We start from the raw sequence: 20,361 nt of genomic DNA, 5'->3' as shown, positions 1-20,361 counted from the left end.
GCTGGCTGGGGAATTCTGGGAGTTGAAGTCCACATGTCTTAAAGCGGCCAAGGTTGAAAAACACTGCACTAGGGGGTTATGGCTATATACTAGCGGTCCTGAGAAGGGGTCTTAAAGAGAAACCTGCAGTCAAGAAATAAATGCTATTTACTGTTGCTATTACGGCATCTGACATCGTGCTCCTGAACCTGAGAGGCTTTCGAAGTAGTTTAGGTAATAAACTGATAGTCCCAAATGCACTTTTAGTTAACCTAATTGCCGGGAAGGGCTTCACACAATACAGAGAACCACCCAAGCTGTGTTTTCTCACAATGTTTTAAATTATTAATTAATTAATTAATAATATAAATATTAAATTAAATTGTTCTGCGAGTTCAGTGTTTCTCAGACTTGGCAACTTTAAGATGGGTGGACTTCAGTTCCCAGAATTCCCCAGCCAGCATGTAGACTTCAACTCCCAGAATTCCCGTCCACACATCTAAAGTTGCCAAGTTTGAGAAACACCATGTTAGCTTACTGTGGATCAGCATGCTCTGTCAGCACAATTTTGGCACCTTACTGAAGGATTTGTGGCTTCAGCGTCCATCACTCCTGTTGCGCCCCCCCCCCCCCAAGAACCACATAAGAACAGATCCTCCTGGAGACAGTCTATTTATGTGGTGGGTAAGAGATGACATCAGCTTGATGGCACATAGTCAACCAATCACCATCACCTTATATTCCTCCACTGAAAAATTAACTTGCAGCTAAATTATGGAATCTCATAATTTCAATAAACAAAGAGAAGCAACTTTGTCTCTCTTTAACTTCTATCTTTTCAGACCAGCCAAAGTGTGCTCCCAATGCAGGGGTGTTTGCGGGCATGGTCAAAAAAGTCAAGATGGTCATGGTAGTGTGATCAGGCGAGACTTCAGTTGCACTGCTGTGGCCACCATCTTGACTTTTTTGACCATATTCTGCAGATGGTCCTCTCCAAATGTATCTTCTGTTTCTAAAGGAGAAGGAATGTAGCTTAAATTCTTGCATATTCCCATTGATCAAAAACTTTGGGCTGTCCTTCTCTGTCTTGTTCTCTTATAACAGGATTTTTTTCATCAGGCAACTGGCACTTAAATAAAAGGATTGCCATATTAAAATATGCTTGATAGAGATTGAGGATGAGACAGTCTTCCTCAACATTGTGGCCTTTATACTGATGGATTACAACTCCTATTGTAATCAGTCTTTACTTTTAAGAACTGTTTTTTTAAAAAAAAAATACTGTATTTTCTTACCCATTTTTTCCTGCATGATTTGAAGAGAGGGAAGAGGCGCAATCATCTTCTTTCCTGTCAGAGGCTTCTGTGTCTTTAGGAAGGAGCTGGATGAACGGCAGAACTTGCCAATTTTCTTTGTCACAAGATCAAAGTGAGCGACAAAACTGCGCCATTGGAGTGTCATCCTGTCATGTCATGGCTGGAGGCATATGAACTTTTGACAGAGAAGACAACATATGGGCAACTCTGGGGAGAGAAAAGGAGGGTAACATGATGACCCGTGGGAAATGAAACAATTGTGCAGATGCCACAACTTATCTCCTTGTACCAGACATCCTGAGACTAATATGCAATTTGGGATTTGTTTGATTATGTCCTCGCAAGTGTGTTGCCATTTTGATGTCACACCATCCATATGCTGTGGATCCAACTGTCCTGCATAGGGCTTCCTCGGCCAATTTTTCCCCACAGTAACAACTCTGTGAGGTTGAGAGAGAGGGAGGGATGGAGGGAGAGGGAGAGACTGGCCCAAGTCACTCAAGGTGATCTTCCGTGGCAGAGGGTGAACTTAAATCTGGTATTCCTGGAACTCAGTTCCATAACCACTACACTGCATTACGCTACACAACCAAATCAAGTTGGCTACTTCACACTTCCATGTAGCTACATCCCCAGGAATGTAGCTACTTTACTGAACAAGACAGTACAGCATTCTCAGAGAATGCAAGAATAATTGGACCATCCAATGTGTTGATTGCTATAATTATCTTCCTGTTAGACAGTCATGTAATGAAAGGGGTTATAAATACAATAAATCAGTTAATAAGGGAACGACCATAAGAGCTCTGCTGGTTCTGGCCAATGGCCAACTAATCTTATATTCTGCATCCCACATTAGCCAGCTGAATAGATTTGGGAAATTCACAAGCTTGCACTGACGAGGGAAAGCCTCCTCCACTGTAAACTTCCCAGCATGCAGACTAAGATTCATTAAACAGGTACATCCCTTCCTTTCTAAATTATCTTCACAATGGCTGAGTTAAAAAAGACATAATTTGTTTGTAAGAAACTTCTGATCTGAAAAAAGTCCGAATTGTCCCAACTGTCCACAAAAGAGAAGAAAAATAAATTGCCATTAAATCTATGCAGAACAAATTAACTGGAACAAAGGGTTTTTATTTTTCTCACTCCCAAGACTATTTTTCACCAATCTATTCCATGATGGATTTCAACAACAAAAATCTCTTTTATTGGAAAATAACAGTAGCAAACAAAAATCCCCACACCATTTCCTTCCCTCACTTCGGATTCAAATTTTCTTAAACATCCCTATCCTAGACTTCAGCTTTTTTACCCAGCCATGTCAGTTCTCTGTTGTGAAGGGAATCGCACATCCCAGTGTCATTGGGAAACATGAACTGTCTCCCTGAGATTTTGGAGGGATTCCAATATGATTAAATAACAAATTACCCCAAACCTTCTGTCAAGTCCCTTTGCTCCCACCCTGAAAACAAGGATCAACCTATAGAGCGTATACAGTATTTAGAAAATAAACACACTTCTTTAGCTGCAAAGATGGTTTGAAGGATAGTTTCTCTTCATTTCCCATCTTTCCTGCTGGCAGACCAGTTGTCAAATTCAGCTGAGCGAAAGACAGTGCTCTCCCTGCTGACTGAGCAGGAGAAAAGGCTACTTTCCTACCAAACAGCTTTTTTGGCCTAGGCGTGGTCTTGTGTTGGTTAGAGCAAGGTTTCTCAACCTCAGCAACTTTAAGATGTGTGGACTTCAGCTCCCAGAATTCCCCTCCAGCTATCAGGCTATTACATGCCCAAGAGAGAGAAGGGAAAAAATGCAATCAGAACATTCATTTGGGGGGGGGGGTATTTAAAAGTAGCTGAAATTACAGAGACTTAAACACAAGCACACTTACAAAGAAACAGAGGACATTTGTTTGAATTGGAAGGGGCCTCAAAGGTCCTCTAGTCCAACCCCCTGCTGAGTGCTGGAATCCAGCCCTCCCCCGTGGAAACCTCCCGCGAGAGGGAGTCCCCCCATCAGCCCACTTCCGCTTCTTCCTAGAAGGAGCAAACTATGATATTGGAGAGAGACTATGAGCCAAATCCTTGGACCTGATTAAGATCCAACCCCCGTTTTCTCCCATCGGTTCAAAAATTAGATTTTCGCATTTAAAATCTGTTTTGAAATCAAGCTTTCGCCTCAGAACTTTCATAAGTAGCAATTAAACGAAAGCACCTTTCCAAAGGGTGAAGACATAGAGAAAGCGCTGGCCCTTTAAATCTTCAGTTTCTGGCCCTCCCCTCAAATGGCGGCGCCCTAGACGGCGCCACCTAGAATCTGCCCTATTCCAAAATGGCTACCGCTTTTTATGGGGTGTCTTATTTTCATAGCCTCCCTTTTCTTGCCCAAACCCAAAATGGTGGGCTCATTGACTTCAACATTCCGTCGACCCGAACTCAAGAGGGCGGTTACAACGCTTTTCTTGCAACGCAACGTCCAGCGTCCCCCCGCCCCCTTTTTTTAGGCCCGGAACTGAAAAGGTTCGTCCGTTTAAAAATAAAAAAATAAAAACGGAGGCCCCTGGAGCCGAAGAAGGCGCGGCTGGTGACGTAAGGACGTCACCGAAGCGTGGACCCTTTAAAAAGATGGGGGAAGCGCGGGGCTGGATAGGCATCTTTTCGCTAACCTTCTGGTAGCCGGGAAATCAGTTTCAGGGGAGGGGAGTGTGGGGGGGCGAAACTGAAATGGGTTCGTTAAGCCTTTACTAGGTTTAAAGCACCCGTTTAGTCTCGGAAGACACCTCTCCTGAATCCCCGGCACCAAGCCGACCCGCCCTTCCCGTGCGGGTTCTGAGGCCGCCGAAAAGGGGAGGGGTGCCATATCCGGGCTTTGGCTACAGCTTGCCCACTCTTGCCCTAGGTAATGATGGCGACGCTTTAGCCACCACTTGAGTAAAGAAACAGGAGGCCATTGGCTGCGGCTGAAAACAAGGTGCTCCGCTATTGGGCGGGCTGGACCTGGAGCAGGATCGGGCCGTGCCGAGAGGCTGGTGAGAGAAGGGCTGGGGGAGGAGGAAAAGCTGGAAACCGGCGGGGGGGGGGAGGCGGTTTTTATTTCGTTCCCTCCCTCTCGCGGCGTGAGTGTCTCTTCCCTGCGGAGGCTGGAGGTGAGGTCCCCCGCGGGGCATGGGGGGCTCTGAGAAGGTCTGCCTGGCGGATGACCGGGCACCCGGGAGGATGCCGGGGCGCCCCCGGGAGGAGTCCCTGCGGGAGCGGGAGCCAGCGCTCCGGGTGTTTTGCTGGCAGCCGGGCATCCTCGGCTCGCTCCCTCGGCGGCCGTCAGCGCGGGAGTGCCCAGCGGGAGCGGCTCCCGCGGCTTCTTCCATGCCGGGCGAAGGAGTGGCGGGGACCGCCGCTTCCTTGCCCGGGCGGAGGGGCCAGCGCGACTGTTCGTGTGAGGTGTGCGCGTGTGCGCGTGTGCCCTCTGAGATCCTCCTGCTCACCTCCCCGGGCCGGGAGGGGCACAGAGGCGGCAAGGCGAGGCTGGGTAAGGCTCGGCTCTACTTGCGCTCTACCCCAGAGTTTGCCAAACTTGGCAACTTTAAGGTGGGTGGACCGTAACCAAGAGCTGCAGAAAGCGAGATTTGAAAAACTACCGGCAGAAGAAGGATTAGGATGGAAGAGATGCTGGAATAGCTGATCCCTTGCTAAGTTGTTTGAGTCTCTATAGCAAAAGCGGGATGGACGTTTTCCAAAATTATCAGCTTAGCAAGACTGGCACTCTTGTTGGCCTCTATTTATCACGGCCCGGCAGGACTCGTTGGGTTGAGCTGTCTTGATTTCTCTCAAGTCCCATGATTTGACCTTTGCTGTTTCTCCGCCCCCCCCCCCCGCTCTTTTGTGATAATTTTTGCAAAACCGGATTATCAGTAGTGGGGAGCAAATGGAGAGGTGAAAGTTTTCCCTTATGTTAAAAAAAAAAAAAGAGGGAAAATCATAGTTGTGTTACTACATGTAAAAAAAAGTATACTGTTGGTAAGCATTTTATTAAGGCCAACCCCAAAAGTAGGAAAGAGTGTGAAAGCTTTTGACCACAGGAATTTGTCATCGGCCAGCTGGTGGGAAAAAGGTGGATGTGAAGGAGAGAAGTTGCTTCTTTCACATCCCCTGCATTTTCCAGCATCTTGCTTGGAAACCTGAAAGCTGATGCACTATTTTGTGTTTTTTGAGTGGTGGTGATAAAATTAACATCCAATTTTGGATTTTGAATTCTGTCATGTAGTGACTCAGATTGACATACAAACGTCAGCCTGTCATGTGTATTGGTACTGTTAAAAGTTGTGGAGTGATGGGGGGGAATGATTTCTGTCCTGCTCTGATTGGTTTAATGCAATACCTCTTGCCTATTTTATTTATATATCCTACCAAATAGAGCAGAGACAGTTTGGTGTAGTGGTTAGGGTACCAGGCTAGAAACAGGAAGTGGTGAGTTCTAGTCCTGCCTTAGGCACAAAGCCAGTTGGGTGACCCTGGGCCAGTCACTTTCTCTTAGCCCTAAGGAGGAGGCAATGGCAAACCACTTCTGAAAAATTTTGCCAAGAAAACTGCAGGGACTAATCCAACTCAACACCGACTCAAAGGCGCATGCGCACGCACACACACACTATATAGAGTATCTCCTGGCCTATGCTGGGAAGCTTTCCCAGCACTATCCAAATTTAACTTTTGATTATTCTGGAAAACTTATGTGGGAGAAAGAATGGGTCTTAATAACATGCTATTTAGATGTTTGCTAATGATTTATAATTAGCTTCTTTGGGAGAGACATAATCCCCCCTCCTCACTTACCTCTGGGTATTGTGCAGCACTATTTAGAAGAATAATGATTTGAACCAGCAAACCTTTCAAAAGTGTTAGCAGGGTTTGCAATCATTCTTATAAAAACATGCCCCACCACACACTTGATCTGTTGTCAAAGACAGGGAGTAAGTAAGCTCCACTGAACTGCAGCTTTGTGTAGAGGCGGCTGTCAATTATTCTTTAATTCATCAGTAAGAATGAATTCCTTCTCTTGTTTTTAGGATGCTCAGCTGTGTTAACAGGTTATGAGAATAGAACTGGTGGTTGGTGGAATGTCTTTCAAATAAATGCATTTTGATTTGAAGCTGGAATGATTAAAAATGATGTTTTAAAAATTTAAACATGATTAAAATTCCAAGGTGGGGAATGACAGACCTATTATCCATAGAAATATAATTGCTTCCTCTGAATATCCTTCTTAGAGAGGCTCTATTATGGTTCTTTCAGTGCCTTATGGATGTGTTTTCAGTTTGCAGTATATTTTGGGGCTATTTCAAGCTTTGTAATGTTATGGTGCTACTAAACTTATTTATTTAGTTTTGTAATGTGATCACTTTTTGTTAGTATTTTCCTTTCTTTTTAGGCTTCTGTGATTGTTTTATATTTCCTTGAGAACTACCCAGAGATTACAATTAATTGAGCAGAATCCCTTTTGGGTACATCAAGCCTCAAGCTTGGTATTTTCTGGCTGTACAAAATCCATCTTTTTTAAATGTTGGGTTTCCCAGCCATTAACTCTGCCATTGTTCTTAGCTCGATTTGTGGATATTTTAATGAAATATAGTTTTTCTCATTGCCAATTGTTTCAAGATTTATGCAGATGAGAAGCAGTAAGTATATATGCACGTGTTGTTTATTAAAATAAGTAGACATTTATTTGATTTCCCTCCCATCCCACTCCAAACAGAGAGGTGAGAAATGAGGATCTGGTGGAAAAATGGGACAGCCTCCCAATCCCTGACCCCAAGAAGGTGTGGGGTCTGAGTCCAGCCATGGAATGTACTCTTCTTGAAGGAACTTCTGGTGGGGATCCTCGGCCATTATCTGCTTTTGAGAGGACGGTCAGACGACGAAAAGTCATCATATTCAGGTGAGAGATTGTTGGGTCTTTTGCCTGGGAATTCAAAGGGGGGGGGAGGGGACTGAGAGGAGGAATCACACTATTGTCTTGAGCGGTGTTTCTCAACCTTAGCAACTTTAAGATATGTGGACTTCAGCTCCCAGAATTCCCCAGCCAGCCATGAAGTTGAAGTCCACACATCTCCAAGTTGCCAAGGCTGAGAAACACTGGTCTTAAGAGTCTCTCTTTCTCCTTTTGCAGGCCTGAGGCTGAGGAGCAGGAAACCCCTATACTTCCTCCGGAGCCCCTGGACATAGGCAGAACTTTGCCCCCCCTGTGTGAAGATGAAAGATGGTCACCCAAGAAGAGGCAACGGCTTCGACAGGGCTCCCCCCCGATGGCGGAAAAGAGCAGGGGCGCTTATGGTGGGATGGGAGAGACCCTGTGGCGTGTTGCATCTCCCATGGAGAAGGAACAGCGAAGGGTGCTCGCTGTTGATCTGGAAGACTTTTCCACAACCCAAGTGCCTGTAAGGATGCTGTAAAACATGGGGCACATGTTAAAAAGATGTCTGGGATAGGCTACCAAACTGAATGGAAACAGAGGACGGCAGTTAACTCCATCTTGATGCCTTCCAGTTGCTTCTTTGCTAGAAATGCCTCTACCCTTCGTTCTATTTTTATTCAGGCATTCACATACGGATTTAAAAACCTGTTGAGTATAGTTCTTTGCAGTAGGGAGCTGTATCTCGCAGGCTTTGCATAGACAGATGTCAGTTTCTTGGTTACCGTTTGGGACTGGCCATTCTGAGGTAATAAGCTGGTGCTGTGCCAGCTGAATCAGTGCCCAGCCTCTTTCTGGGCTCTCTGGCTAAGGTACTGGAACAACTCCTTTCTGCAAATCTACCCACAGGTACACTGGAAACTCCACTTGTAGGATTTCAATATAAATGAAAAGCAGGGTACAAAACAACAATCATTTTAAAAATACCCTTTTACAGATGTCTCTTCCACACCAGGCGACCCAGAAAGCTACAAGGGTTGTTTGCCTGATGCCTGATTTTTGTTACTAAGCAGAGGCATTTTGATTTATCTGAGCTGTTTTATGTTTAGAATTCTTTTCAAACCTTCAGGTTATTTCTCCTGTTTCTAATCACTTGTGGGATGGTGATGATAATGATATGCATTTCGGTTGTATTTAGTTACATCCCCAGGAGTGACCTATGATGGTAGGGCAGAATGAGATAGGAAAAAAACTTCTTATAATTCTTCTCTAAAACTCTTCACAATCTTATGTGCTGGAATTTGGATTCTTGCACAGAGCAGGTGACTTGATGAGCTAAATGTCCCTTCCAACTGAAAGATTCTCAGAGTGTGGGAAATCGTTCAGTTCCCTGCTATTTCCTGCACGCGCCATGTTTTGGGTAGCTGAATCAGGAGACTTCGATTGTATGATCTGTGGTTCTCCCTGGCACAGTGGGAGGGGAACCAATTCATCTTTTCTATCCAAAGGGGAACTTCTGTTGGAAAGCAAGTGCGTGACTGGATTGTGGAGTGAGGAAGGGAGGTTTCTGATCTGATGTTCAGAAATGTTTGAAAGTTGGGTTCTCTCTTCCTCTGTCCAGGAGATTCCACCAAGGTGTTTGCTTTTACAAAGGCCGGCCTTGTTTCCTTCCACAAATCCCCTCCAGCTGATAGTTGGGAATGAGACCAAAGTTTCCTGGTCAGGAAAAGGGCAGAGTAGCACTGTGTGCAGGTGAGCAAGGATCCAGGTGACAAAAATTGACTGTGTGGTTTGTGGATGTCAGCAGCTATCTGAAAGCTACCTGTCTGTCTTCCTCCCTCAGATCACTTCCCGCTAAGGTAGGTTCTCAGCCCTGCCAGGAGCCTCAGGAGCAATTGGCTCACACATGCCGGCAGCTGTGGGACCAAAGACTGTCTCCCCATCGCTGCCGTGAGTCAGAGCGGCTGCAAGCCAAGAGGCAGCGCCTGCAGAAGGGGGTTTCCCTAGTAAATGGGAGAGAGGGCGCACAGGCTGTCCCAGAGGAGAAAGCTCATCAGCCGATCCCCAGTTTGGAGGACTCTCAGTTGAACCAAGCCCAGGTGAGTTTGGTGTGGAAAATAATCCTGGGAAAAGTGACAAATGGCCAAACCTTTGCAGGTTGGGGTCATGGGGAAGTGGCTTGGTCCACGTTTTGGTTCAGACATCTTTTCTCGCTGGCAGGATGCCGGCATTGGCAAGGAGCTGCTGGAGGACTTTCCATCCCCCTGCCGGTAAGGATTTTCCCCTAGGTGGAGGAATGATTGTACCATCGTTCTCCCTTCGCTAGGATTATGGTTGTGCAGCAAAATAGCTGATGGATCTTGAGAGTAGCCTTTCTTAACCGGATGCCCTCCAGATGCATTAGCCTTCGAAGTACCATGATCGCCAAACACCATGCTGGTTGGAGAATTACCAGAGTGGAAGCCCAGTATATTTGGAGTCCCTGGGTTGGGGAGGGCTCTTTAGGGGTTAACTCTGATGCTTTTTATCCCACCTTAAAGCCCCTAGCTGGGTAAATCTCCAACTGTCACCCAGTTGGAGAAGGCTGTTCTAGGACATCATTAGGTTGAAGAGCTAAAGCGATTGCCCCTCACTTCCCACTGTTTCTGCTCTTGCTCAGGAGTGATCAGCTAGAGTTGCCTCATCAGTCATCATCTTCCAGTGTAGAAAAGCCAGCGCCTTCAGATCTACATGACCATGGCCATCGCGCAGGTTGGTGGAGCTCTGAACTAAATGAAGTGACCTGGCAGTCTGTCTGTCCAGGTATTTAGGTGATGTGCAAAAGACATGCTTATACCTAAACATTTATAGCAATGGTGATCATCCTTTACGTGGCCAAGGGCTTCATTGTTTTGAGAGGACCTCCAAAGGCTACATAGGAATAGCGCTGAAATGTCCTGCTGTTTGGGGGATGAGGAAGGCAGGGAGGGGATTCATGTCACATAATGCTGTTCCTGAAATTGTTTGGAAAAGATGGGGGGTTTGCATGGCCAAGAGATTCCAGACCAATGTGTAAGAGGAAAGGCACTCTTTTCCATCTTGACTGGTGATGAGAATGCCTCCTCTCCCCTTTATTTATTAGTCTTTGCACACTAGCATTACACACACAAACGTTGGGGATGAAAATGAAGGTGTACCCTTCATACCCTTGTAACTATTTAGCAATATTACTGTGCGTGAGAGAGAGCAAGAAAAGAGGAACAATGAAAAACGGAAGGAAAAGAGAAGAGAAAGATGAGGAAGGGGTGTTCCAGAGTACCCTTGGCTTTGGGCCTTCCCATTGCTTGCCGTATCTCCTAGGAAAGGATGTGATCTACAGCAAAAAGCTGTTCTTTTCAAGGCAAAGTCGGATACTCTCATGTTGATGATCCATGTAGTTTTCTTGGCAATAATATGAAAATGGCTTACCACTGCGCCTTCCAGGATTTTCTTCCAAATCTAGCAACTGCCCTGGAATTTTCTGGGGGTCAGGAGTCTCTCATCTGAGTATTAACCAGATTTGACCCTGCTTAGCTTCTGAAATCAGCTAAGGTCAGCCAGATATTGCCACCTACTAAGACAGTGATCTAGGAGTTTCCTCCCAATTAATTGGAAGTAAGGTTTCCTGACCGCCCATGTCCTTTGAAAAAGCTGTTAGTGGTGTCAGCAAGGGGAATATTTTGAACTCTCCTTTTGTGGCTGTGGAATCATTGTATAGCTGAGCCTCTTGTGGAAATGGTGCTCAAGATACTTCTGCTTTTCCTCTATGGCTGGCTTCCTGCGTAATGGCCGTTTCTTTCCCTTTCCATCAGATCCGTCCTCTGAAACAGACAGCTCTCCTTCGGCTTTGACTCCCTTGCGCCCACCCGTGGTCCCCCGCTTCAGGCACTGGGGCCTGACCCCAGTCTTCCAAAGCATGCGTTCGAAACTGGAAGCCTTTGCTGACATCTTCCTCAGCCCATCCAAACCATCCCTGCCACCTGCTGAGGGATCCCCCTCCCTGTTACCGCACCCTCCAGGAAATGTGGATGAAGCGGCGGCTCTGCCGGCTACCCCTCGCCCGGGAGTCAAGATTGAGGTGAAAATTGCCATTTCGGAACCACGTCCCCGGAAAAGGAGCTGTTGCCGTGAAGAAGAGAAAGGAGAAGTGAGCAACCTGGTGGTGAGTGGGAGGCCCCCCATCCGCCAGTGGCGCTTGAACGAAGGAGACCCAGCTCCTCAGCCCCGCCTTGGACGTAGCTACTCCTGCCCTGATTTTCCTAGAGCCTGCTCTTGGCAAACCGTCTCTTCTGGGCTTTCCCCATTGTCGCAGCTGCGGCAACGCCGACACACGGTTTGCAGTCTGGAAGTATCTCGAGAACTGGACCGTCCCACTCTGCCCTGCCTGCGCAAGGAAGTCTACCCCTTCAGCACCCCCCCTGCCCGCCTCTTGCTAGGACCCTTGGTTCATGCTGCACACTGTGATCCGTCCTCCTACTCTCCCCTCGCACCATCCTGCTGTCATGAATCTGACCCGGAGCATTCCAGGTAAAAGCTTTTTCATCCCTGTTCCCCAAAGATGTAGGTTACCGCTTGGGAATCTCAGAGAGCCTCAGGTCCACCCTAACGAGGCGAGAGTGGTCTTGAAGGTGCATGCGTATGCTTCATCTCCTTAGAAAGAAAGGAAGGGCAAAAAAGTAACAGGCATCTTGATCCCTCCCTATGGAAAGGCTGCATCTTTCTTTTACAGCATCTTTTTTACATTGGGAGATTTTGGGTGAGGTGTTCTTGGAGTCCAGTCCCAGCCAGCTTGAACTGGAATAATGGGGATGGTAGTCAAGAATATGATGGAGGCTATTGTTGGGAAAGGCTGCTGTACAAGATTTTGAGCAACGGCATTGGAAAGCCATTCTGTAAGATCAAGGGTACACTAGGCTGGGATTGCCTGAGGTCCATCTCTCCATAAGGCATAGCTGCATTTCTGATTCTTGACTAGTTCTGGAATCTGCCTAAGAGAGTCTCTACTTCTTTTGCTTTTTTCCTTGCTCCACCTTTCCCACAACTCCCATGAAGTGTTGCATATTTAATCTTAGGTCATCCTGTTCAGTCAGCTTGCTTGCTTTTTCCTGCAAGATGTGTTGGACTACACAGCTCCTAGCTGTACTCACTGAGGATGTGGGGATTTGTAATTAACACATCTGGAAGGTTAGGAGGAGGAGGTCTGGGAGAAGACTGAACTTAAGTTCTTTTCCTAGTCTGTCCTCCTCTGAACAGATGAGCAGACTCCTCCAGTATGGAGGACATCTTTGACTTGTGTTTCCTTTCCTTTGTCCTTTTAGGAACATCTCCCTCTCCCCAGATGGTGGGCAAAGGGTACCTGCGGTTGGCCTAGGCATGGTTGCATCAGACCAGTTGGTGCTTTCAGAAGTTGAGATGAAGGTCAGTCACTGATGTAGGGTATAACAGAAGAAGTGCTGTGCAGTGAGGGGTGGGGGTGGATTGAGCTGCCCTCCCGTTTTATAGGGTTTGGCTTTCCAATCACGTCCGTTCTTATCCCCACTTAATTTCCCTAAAACCTGTAGGGATCCCAAGAGAATACTATAGGGAAGGTGTCCTGCATAAGAATCCGGAAGACGCCAGCCAGGCACCAGGCCAATCTCACTCCTATGGGGCTTCCCCGTCCGGTCAGGTGAGAGCATGCCCTGAGCAAAATGGGAGAATGTGCCCCAAATGAAAAGGCACTCTGCAGAAAGACGGAGATGGGCTTCAAAAGAGCCCAGTAGTGATCTGAATACCCAGGATTCAGGTTCTCTGTGAGCCCAAGAGCAGGTGGGTGCATTGGGGCAGGGGGCAATGTGTAAGCAGAAGGGGCTGGGCTGTTCTCCAGTGTTAGCGTTCTGTTGCCTGGTCATTTGCTTTTCAGTTGCATTGGAACAAATCTAAGGACTTGCATGTTCTGGTGGTGGGTCAGAGATCGACTTTTGGGAACTCTGAAAGAATAAAGCTAAATAGAAGGGAATCCTGGAATCTTGAGTCTGAAATGTTTTGCAAAGATCCTGTTGGCAATATAGCCCAGTGAGCATTCCTGCCAATATCTAACTGAATGGCAAGCTTAGAAGCTTGTCTGAAAATTGAGAACGTAGCAGGGATAACCCATATGCTGTAAGAGAATATTTTATTATTCTGCAGAGCGATTCTCCTGCCTAACAGATTTTTTCCCCCTACTGGCCAAGTTATCTCAAGGTAATATGTTCTCTTTCTCTCCTTTCTCAGGCTGAACAAGAAAGAGTTCAGTCTGGAAGAGATCTACACAAACAAGAACTATCGCACGCCCACTGAGAAGAGGTGAGAAGGCTGGCTTTCAGAGATGCTGGTGTTTGCCTTTACAAAGGTGCTGCAGAATGGCTTGTATGGTCCCTGTCTTTACAGAGGTTGGCAGGGCTCATACATGGCGGCGTCACAAGATGGTTGGTTTTGTGGTCAAGTATGTTGCATGTACCTCACCATTTATGCACTCTGGTTTATGGCTCAGCAACTTTGGGAAACCAATTATAAATTGTTCTGCAAACCATAGTTAAGGAAACTATAGTACAATGTCTACATTCAGTCCTTGGAGACAGAATCTAGGTCTCACAGCTCCAAATGACCAAGTAGAGTCAACATGCTTGGGAAGGAAATGTATTGGCAGAGTTTCTAACCAAAGATCCTCTGGCAATGTTGGCTGGGAAGGTTGAGGCTATAATGGCTCTGAGGGCACTAGGTGGAAGAAAGCTGATGTGTATAAAAGTACTAGACTGATCTTAGTAGAAACCAATTGCTTTGGAGCAGCAGTGTTGAAAAAGGAACAGAAATGAAGTATCAACTACCTGTTGCTTTAGCATTTTCTCCCTGCTGTGAAAGTGATACAAAAGTTACGTCAGTTGCATTGGACTCAAAATCTGCATCCATCTAGCTGATGGACCACAGAGGACTTACGGAATTCGGCATTGAATAACCATTCCAATCCTGGCTCATCTCATACTTTCTATTTACTGCTGCCATGCAGGATTTCTATGCTGTTTTCTGTAATAAGCTGCCTGTTGCACTTTTTAGAATTTTCTCATTCTTGGGATGGCTTAAGCAGTTCTTTAACAAGTGGGCAGTGAATACAATAGGCTCTAAATCCAAAAGGGAACTATAGATAGAATGTTATTTTGCTGTAGAGGTGTTTTAAATTCTTCCTTGACTCCACATTTACCCCCTTTCAAATTTCTTTCACTCCTGACCTTTTGTGTACCCACCGAGGAGATTGCCAGAATTGTCTGATTACAATGCAATCCCACGCCTAACCTTCAGAGTGTGCTCTGCACTTGATGGCCACATGAATGCTGGCATCTTTTCCCCCAGCTGTAAATTATTGGGAGTCAAGAGGACTTTATAGTTAAATCTGTCCTTCTTCTAACTTGTTGGACAGCCACCAGTCTAAGCTGGTCTCATTATTAGGAATCTCAGAGATGGCTTCTTTTTAAATTTGGTGACCCATCTCCTCTCTCCTCGCAGATCATTTGAGACCATATTTGAGGTACCACTGGAACGCAATGGAGCCCTTGTCTTCACCAGCCAACGCAAGCTGAAGAGGGCGATGGAGTTCAGGGAGGGGGGCCTTCCCCGCAAGCAACGCAAACCCCGCTTTCGAAGAGGTCGTAGGGCAAGGGGAAGACGGGCTCAGCCCCAGTCCACTGAACTGGAGGAGATGCTACAGCAGCGGCTGGCTGAACTGGATGCCCTGTTTGAGGAGGACATGTGTTGAAGAGTCTACATACACTCTCAAGAAAGAAAAGTATCTCTTGGAGGCCTTACCTTTCTGTCTTTCCCCCTTCCCCCAAACCACTTCTTTCTCAAACCACTCATGAGTTTTGTCTGATATTTTTTCCCCAAGCACCAAGTCACCATGAGCACTCCAGCCTTCTCCCCGGTTCTCTTTATTCACTGTATCATTCCCACCTATTGATCTCCAGTGACAGTAGTTTCATCATCCAGGGATAATAGGTTGTCCTCCAAGCCACAGATGTTATGAACATGGGGGTAGCTGGACGTCACCCAGCAGCCTCCCTCAGCTAACTGCCTCCTTGCCTGATTGGTCATTTTGCCAGTCCCCTTTTTCTTTGGTTCATGAGCCTGAACAACAGAATGTTGGTGATGCCAAAAACATGGTGGTGCCCATTCCCTGCATTCTGCTTCCAGTGCATAGTCAGACCATCAGTGCCTCACCCAGGAAGAGCATGCGGACCCATCAGCAGGGGATTTAGCACAGCAAGGGATGTGTCCAACCATGTGGAGATCAAGTTACCCATACCCTGTGGCTGCCATCTTGACTAAACCAGAAGACTGGAACATAAAAGCCCATTGATTGCAAAGGAATGACAGGAGAGAAAGAGCAAAAGCAGGCTTGTAATGGGGCAGGAGTAAAAATGGGAAGGAAGGGAAGATGTGTCAAGAGGCTGGGAAAAGATAGATGTCCTCAGCAGTTGTTGGAACATAAATGGCTGTGAATCCTGCTTCAGTATTCCTAGTTTAAATGGACAATGGGATTGTGTTCTGTTAGGCATGGCGGGGTGGGGGTGGGGAGTTGTTTGCATTTTTGTATCAATCTATATTTCTAATAAACTTTTCTGCTTGGGAGAATTTTTTTTAGCTTTTTTTTCAGTTATTCATTTTCCAATCTTGTTTACGAGGATGCCAAAAATAGCTCATAGGTAAGTTTCAGGGCCAGTGTTCCCTCCACGTCTAACAAACTGAAGATATAGCTGTGGACTGACTTCATTTGGTGCTGCAGGATCAAGTCCATGTGGTTGCCTTTCCCTAAAGTATTGCTTTCAAGACACAGACTCACAGATAGTGAAAACTAACCAGTACTATTGATCTCTTGTTCTTGCCTTAAATTAGTAGCAAGAGACATCTTTTCTTTTTTTACTGTTGTGAATAAAAAAAATTCTCTTTCCCCAAACACATTTGGTTTCCTTCCCTGTTGTTCTTTGCTTCTGTTTACTATCACAATTTCTAAAATCAGCTATAAACTATTAAAATCCACTCTACAGTGCCCTATACCACTTGCAGTAACAGAAAAAGTGGGGAACGTATTGGCAGGTGATCACGTTGTTCCAAATTTGAGAATGGTTTCTTTTGAATGTCCCCATTTTGAGGACACTTGGGTCAGTCTCTGTGATTTTGTTGCATAGGCCTGGTTTCAACTTGAACCTGGATTCCCTCCATTTACTACAGAAGTAGTCGGTGGGAGCCTGTTAGAGGCAGAAATTGTGGAGTCCTTGGGGTTCTCTGAGCTTGGTGTTTTCTTGCAAACATTTCATTACCTAGCCCCAAGGACTCCACAGTTCAACTCTGAGCTACATATATTCTGTTCCAGAGGCAGAAATTGCTTCCCCATTCCTTCCAAAAACACCTAAAAATTCCGATTCTTAACATTTGTGTTCAGGTATGATGTCATTAGGTGCCTCCATAACTCTGGGCTAGTTTTTCTGCAGTAGATAATCTGTTCCCCCAGACAATGTTATTTGTGTTGCTCTTTAGATTGTACCTGGCCGGAGTCAGATGCAGATATGGGATGAAGCCAGCTGTTTTGCCCTTCTCATACTGCACAATTCAATTGGCTGTTGAAATGTAGGTCTGAGAATTTGTCTTCTGTCAATTCTACTTGAGATGGACTCAAGCTGTCCGAACAGCTAAATGTACTTACTTACTTAATTAGTTAATTAATCTTTATTGCAGCCAAAGCCAGAGATAGAAGTATATCTGAAAACACAAGATAAAAGATAAAAGAATACAGAGAGCCAGTTTGTTACAGTGGTTAAGGTACCAGACTAGAGACCAGGAGTTCTACAGACAATTGAATTAAGTATGTTAAAACTCTGGGAGACCTTTCACCAACCGATGCCTAATTTTCATAGCTGCTGCACAGAAATTTGGTATCATCTAAGTTACAAACGATTTATAACCTGAAAAAAGGATGAAAGTATAAGTATTGTCAGATCGCCCAGGGTACTGATGTAAAAGAGGCAGGATATAAGCATTATGAAAATCTGTAAAGATGACACAATAACATGATGCGTGTTGGACTGTTTCAACATCTCCATAGGCAAATATATTTCTCAAATGGGACTTTAGAGTATCTTCCCTGTAATAATGCCAAGGGCAAAACATTATGCCTTGCCCAAAAGAAAGCTTTCCTTAGTTTGGGGAATGTCAGTGAAGAGACAGCTGGCTGTTTCCCAAAAGCTCTTAGTTGCCCAACTCCTATTTCTCTGTGACAAGATATTTACTTCTGCCTGAAATCCAATGCCATTAAGTCTTTGGAGAAGTGTATGTTTGGCATGGTCATAGCCCAAGGTTCATAGAGACTCTGATGATAACTCACAAGTCATGAACTGTTGTTTTATGACATTGTTCCAGCTTATGGGGAAGTTATCGATCATTAATAATGGGAGTAATCTTGGGGGGAAGAACTGGGCCTTCAGCCAGTAGTTTAACATCAACCTTCATGCCCTAACATCAATTTTAGGTATCCCTGTTTCTAGCCTGAGGAGAGCACTGGCAAATCCTCTGAGTGAATACATTGAGTACTATGGTATATGATCAACACTTTGGATGTCTGGAATTCAAAATGAGGCCTTGAAAATGATGAGACCCAAAGTGTGGACTGCTCTCCTAGAGGTTGGATTATGGTTGCCATACCGAAACTACAAAAATCTGGATGCCCAGTAGATGGCAGCAACAGATAAGCATGTTATGTATCTCTTTGCTGCCATCTAGTGGTCACCTGCATGTTTGCAACCTAAGTATGGTAATTCAAAGTTTGTTTATTATTCATTTATCATATTTATATAGCTGCCCATCTCACACAAAGTGATTCTGGCTTTGAGGACATGGGTTTGTTTTCAATAGAATAACAAGTGGCAATCATTCTCTTGCCTCACACCATTGAATTGAATGTGGGACTACTTATCACATCAGAGTAGCATGTTCAAGTAGAAACAGTGTTCCTTAATTTCATAAATTGGGACTGTTTTACAGTGAAAATCAGAATCTAACAATGCAGTATCAATAAATACCACTTTATCCCTAAATTAAAAAAAAAATAAATTCCCCCTCCTAGGAAACAGAAGTGGATAAGAAAAACGGAAATAAATATTATATTGGTGAAATTACTCCTGGGAAACACTGTGTGAGACAGTGATTATGTCCTGACATTTCACTTAGCAGTACTGCTAGTGTTAGAGTAGATCTGAAACTGAACTTGGCAATAGATGTCACATCCTTATACACTCCCTCTCCTCAATGGGTGGAACATCCCAAAGAACTGCTAGCTGCCATGCAGATGAGAATTAAGTTTTCTCCTTATTTCAATGATTTGGATCTTTATACATTTCTGTTACCTAGAGAAATGTATGGCATCATGCTAGGATGCCAACATTCTCCAGGTTTACTTTGTGATTTGGCATTGGTGTTCATCCAGTACAGACTGTCCTATTTTTCAGCCTGTATGTTCCTTCCATGTTTTTTAATTCTATGGAATGTTCAGTATATACAGTTGCATGCCAAAGTTTAGGTATGTCTGGTATAATTGTATGTTTCAGTGAGAATCCGTAAGTGAGCAGAAGCCAACACAACTTCTACAGCATATAACACAAAATTAAACTTGAGATGTTTCTGCATACTTACTATTTCTGTACAGTTGTTTACAGATTCAAAGGAAGAAAACCACGAATATGGCAGGTGCAGATGTCTGGACATCCTTGAATCAGTACTTCATAATACCTCAACTGGCAGAAATAATAGCATCCAAACATTTCCTGATGTCAATTAAGAATATTTTTATTCTTGCTTTTGGGGTTTTTTTTTCACACTTTCTTGCAAAACTCTTCTAGTTCAGAAATATTCTTAAGTCTCCTTAGATGCACAGTGTGTTTTGAGATTGTTTCACAGATTTTCAATAATATACATGTCTGGGGAGAGTGAAAGTGATTTCAAAATCTGGATTTTTCTTTCCTTTAAGTACTTCATGACTGATTTGGAGATATGTTGTCTTGCTAAAATATCCAACCTTTTTTCCAGTCTCAATTTCTTCACTGTGGGATATGTTGATATTTGGGGAATCCATTCTTTCTTGCACCCACACAAAACTTTCTGTACTGTTGGCAGCCACGCGCTCCAAAACCATAACAGAATGACTCTCATGCTTAATGGTTGGTAAAATGATATTTTCTTCAAATTCTTTACCCTTTGTTATTCAGATGTATCTTATGTGGCTATGGCCACATTTTTCCAGTGTCAGCTACAGGAGCTCATTTGCAGTGATCTGTGAGTTCTATTTTGCAGATCTGACCATTTCTAGCAGAGAGAGAGTGTGTGTGTTGGGGGGGGGGGTTGGTGTATTTATTTCAGATCTTGCCTTAACTTCAACAATTCCATATAATTTCCATTTCTTAACAATGTTTCTCACAGTTAAAGTTGCTAGCTGAAACCACTGAGTTTTATAGCCTTCCCCTGCTTTCTAAGTGAAAATTATAGTATCTTTTTTTTCTCAGATGCTCTAATAATTTCTTAGCTGGTTGTTGAAAGTGGACTGTGCAATTACAATCTGAGAGGTGAAAAGAATCAAAGTATTTGCACTCCTGTGAAAATTGTCCTCACTTGACTAACTGTATGAGTCAATCACTTTTTGGGCCTTATTAACAACTCTATAAGCACTAGTTCCTGGGTTAAGCGTGTCCGGTTTATGGATGGCCCATAGTTAAGAACGGAACCTACTGTAGCAAAATTGGAGTTAAATACACAATGGTTCGAGTTTCATTACACAATACTACCTATTCAGTATTATATAATAATACTCTTCCAGCTTACATACAAATTCGACTTAAGGACAGACCTTGGGAACGGAACTCATTCTTAAACCGGGAACTACCTGTATTCACTGTTTTCTTATTTAGAATCTGTAAACAATTGAGCATGAATGGCAGGTATGCATTCAAACTTGCAGAAAACTGTTGGGCTAAACTTTGTACATCGTAGAGGTTATGTCAGCTTCTGTTCCCTTAGGGATTAAAGGTGCCTAAACTTTTGCATGCAACTGGGACTATCTAAGGACAGGACATTTGTTGCCAAGTCCTGTTTC

The 20,361-nt window shown here is 44.6% G+C and overlaps 1 protein-coding gene across 2 annotated transcripts; it reads left to right on the top strand.

Annotated features, from left to right (window-relative positions):
• The first annotated feature begins 7,090 nt into the window (after window positions 1-7,090).
• Window positions 7,091-16,169, top strand: PRR14 (proline rich 14). Of its 2 annotated transcripts, XM_088142592.1 has the most exons (12): window positions 7,091-7,223; window positions 7,455-7,722; window positions 8,818-8,948; window positions 9,040-9,295; window positions 9,417-9,466; window positions 9,856-9,947; window positions 11,027-11,376; window positions 11,527-11,741; window positions 12,533-12,632; window positions 12,776-12,882; window positions 13,467-13,538; window positions 14,733-16,169. In XM_088142592.1, exons 1-12 carry the CDS (start codon window positions 7,126-7,128, stop codon window positions 14,980-14,982), a joined length of 1,989 nt encoding a protein of 662 aa, XP_087998718.1. In that variant the 5' UTR covers window positions 7,091-7,125; the 3' UTR covers window positions 14,983-16,169. The 2 variants fall into 2 exon arrangements, with proteins under 2 accessions (XP_087998718.1, XP_087998717.1); XM_088142591.1 differs by having other exon boundaries at window positions 11,027-11,741; window positions 14,733-16,168.
• The last annotated feature ends 4,192 nt before the right edge of the window (window positions 16,170-20,361 follow it).

The sequence above is a fragment of the Python bivittatus genome, unplaced genomic scaffold (genome assembly GCF_059951505.1).
Source record: "Python bivittatus isolate LINGU-HERP-01145 unplaced genomic scaffold, Pbiv_v1 ctg000440_np1212, whole genome shotgun sequence".
NCBI lineage: Eukaryota > Metazoa > Chordata > Lepidosauria > Squamata > Pythonidae > Python > Python bivittatus.
Note: the sequence above shows the minus strand (reverse complement) of the source record. Positions and strands in the feature narration are given on the sequence as shown.

Coding starts and splice junctions, on each gene's coding strand:
- PRR14 (XM_088142591.1), top strand. CDS start 7,126: ATGGAATGTACTCTTCTTGAAGGAACTTCTGGTGGGGATCCTCGGCCA. Junction 9,296..9,416: donor CTCAGTTGAACCAAGCCCAG/GTGAGTTTGGTG, acceptor TCTCGCTGGCAG/GATGCCGGCATTGGCAAGGA. Junction 12,633..12,775: donor TTTCAGAAGTTGAGATGAAG/GTCAGTCACTGA, acceptor TAAAACCTGTAG/GGATCCCAAGAGAATACTAT.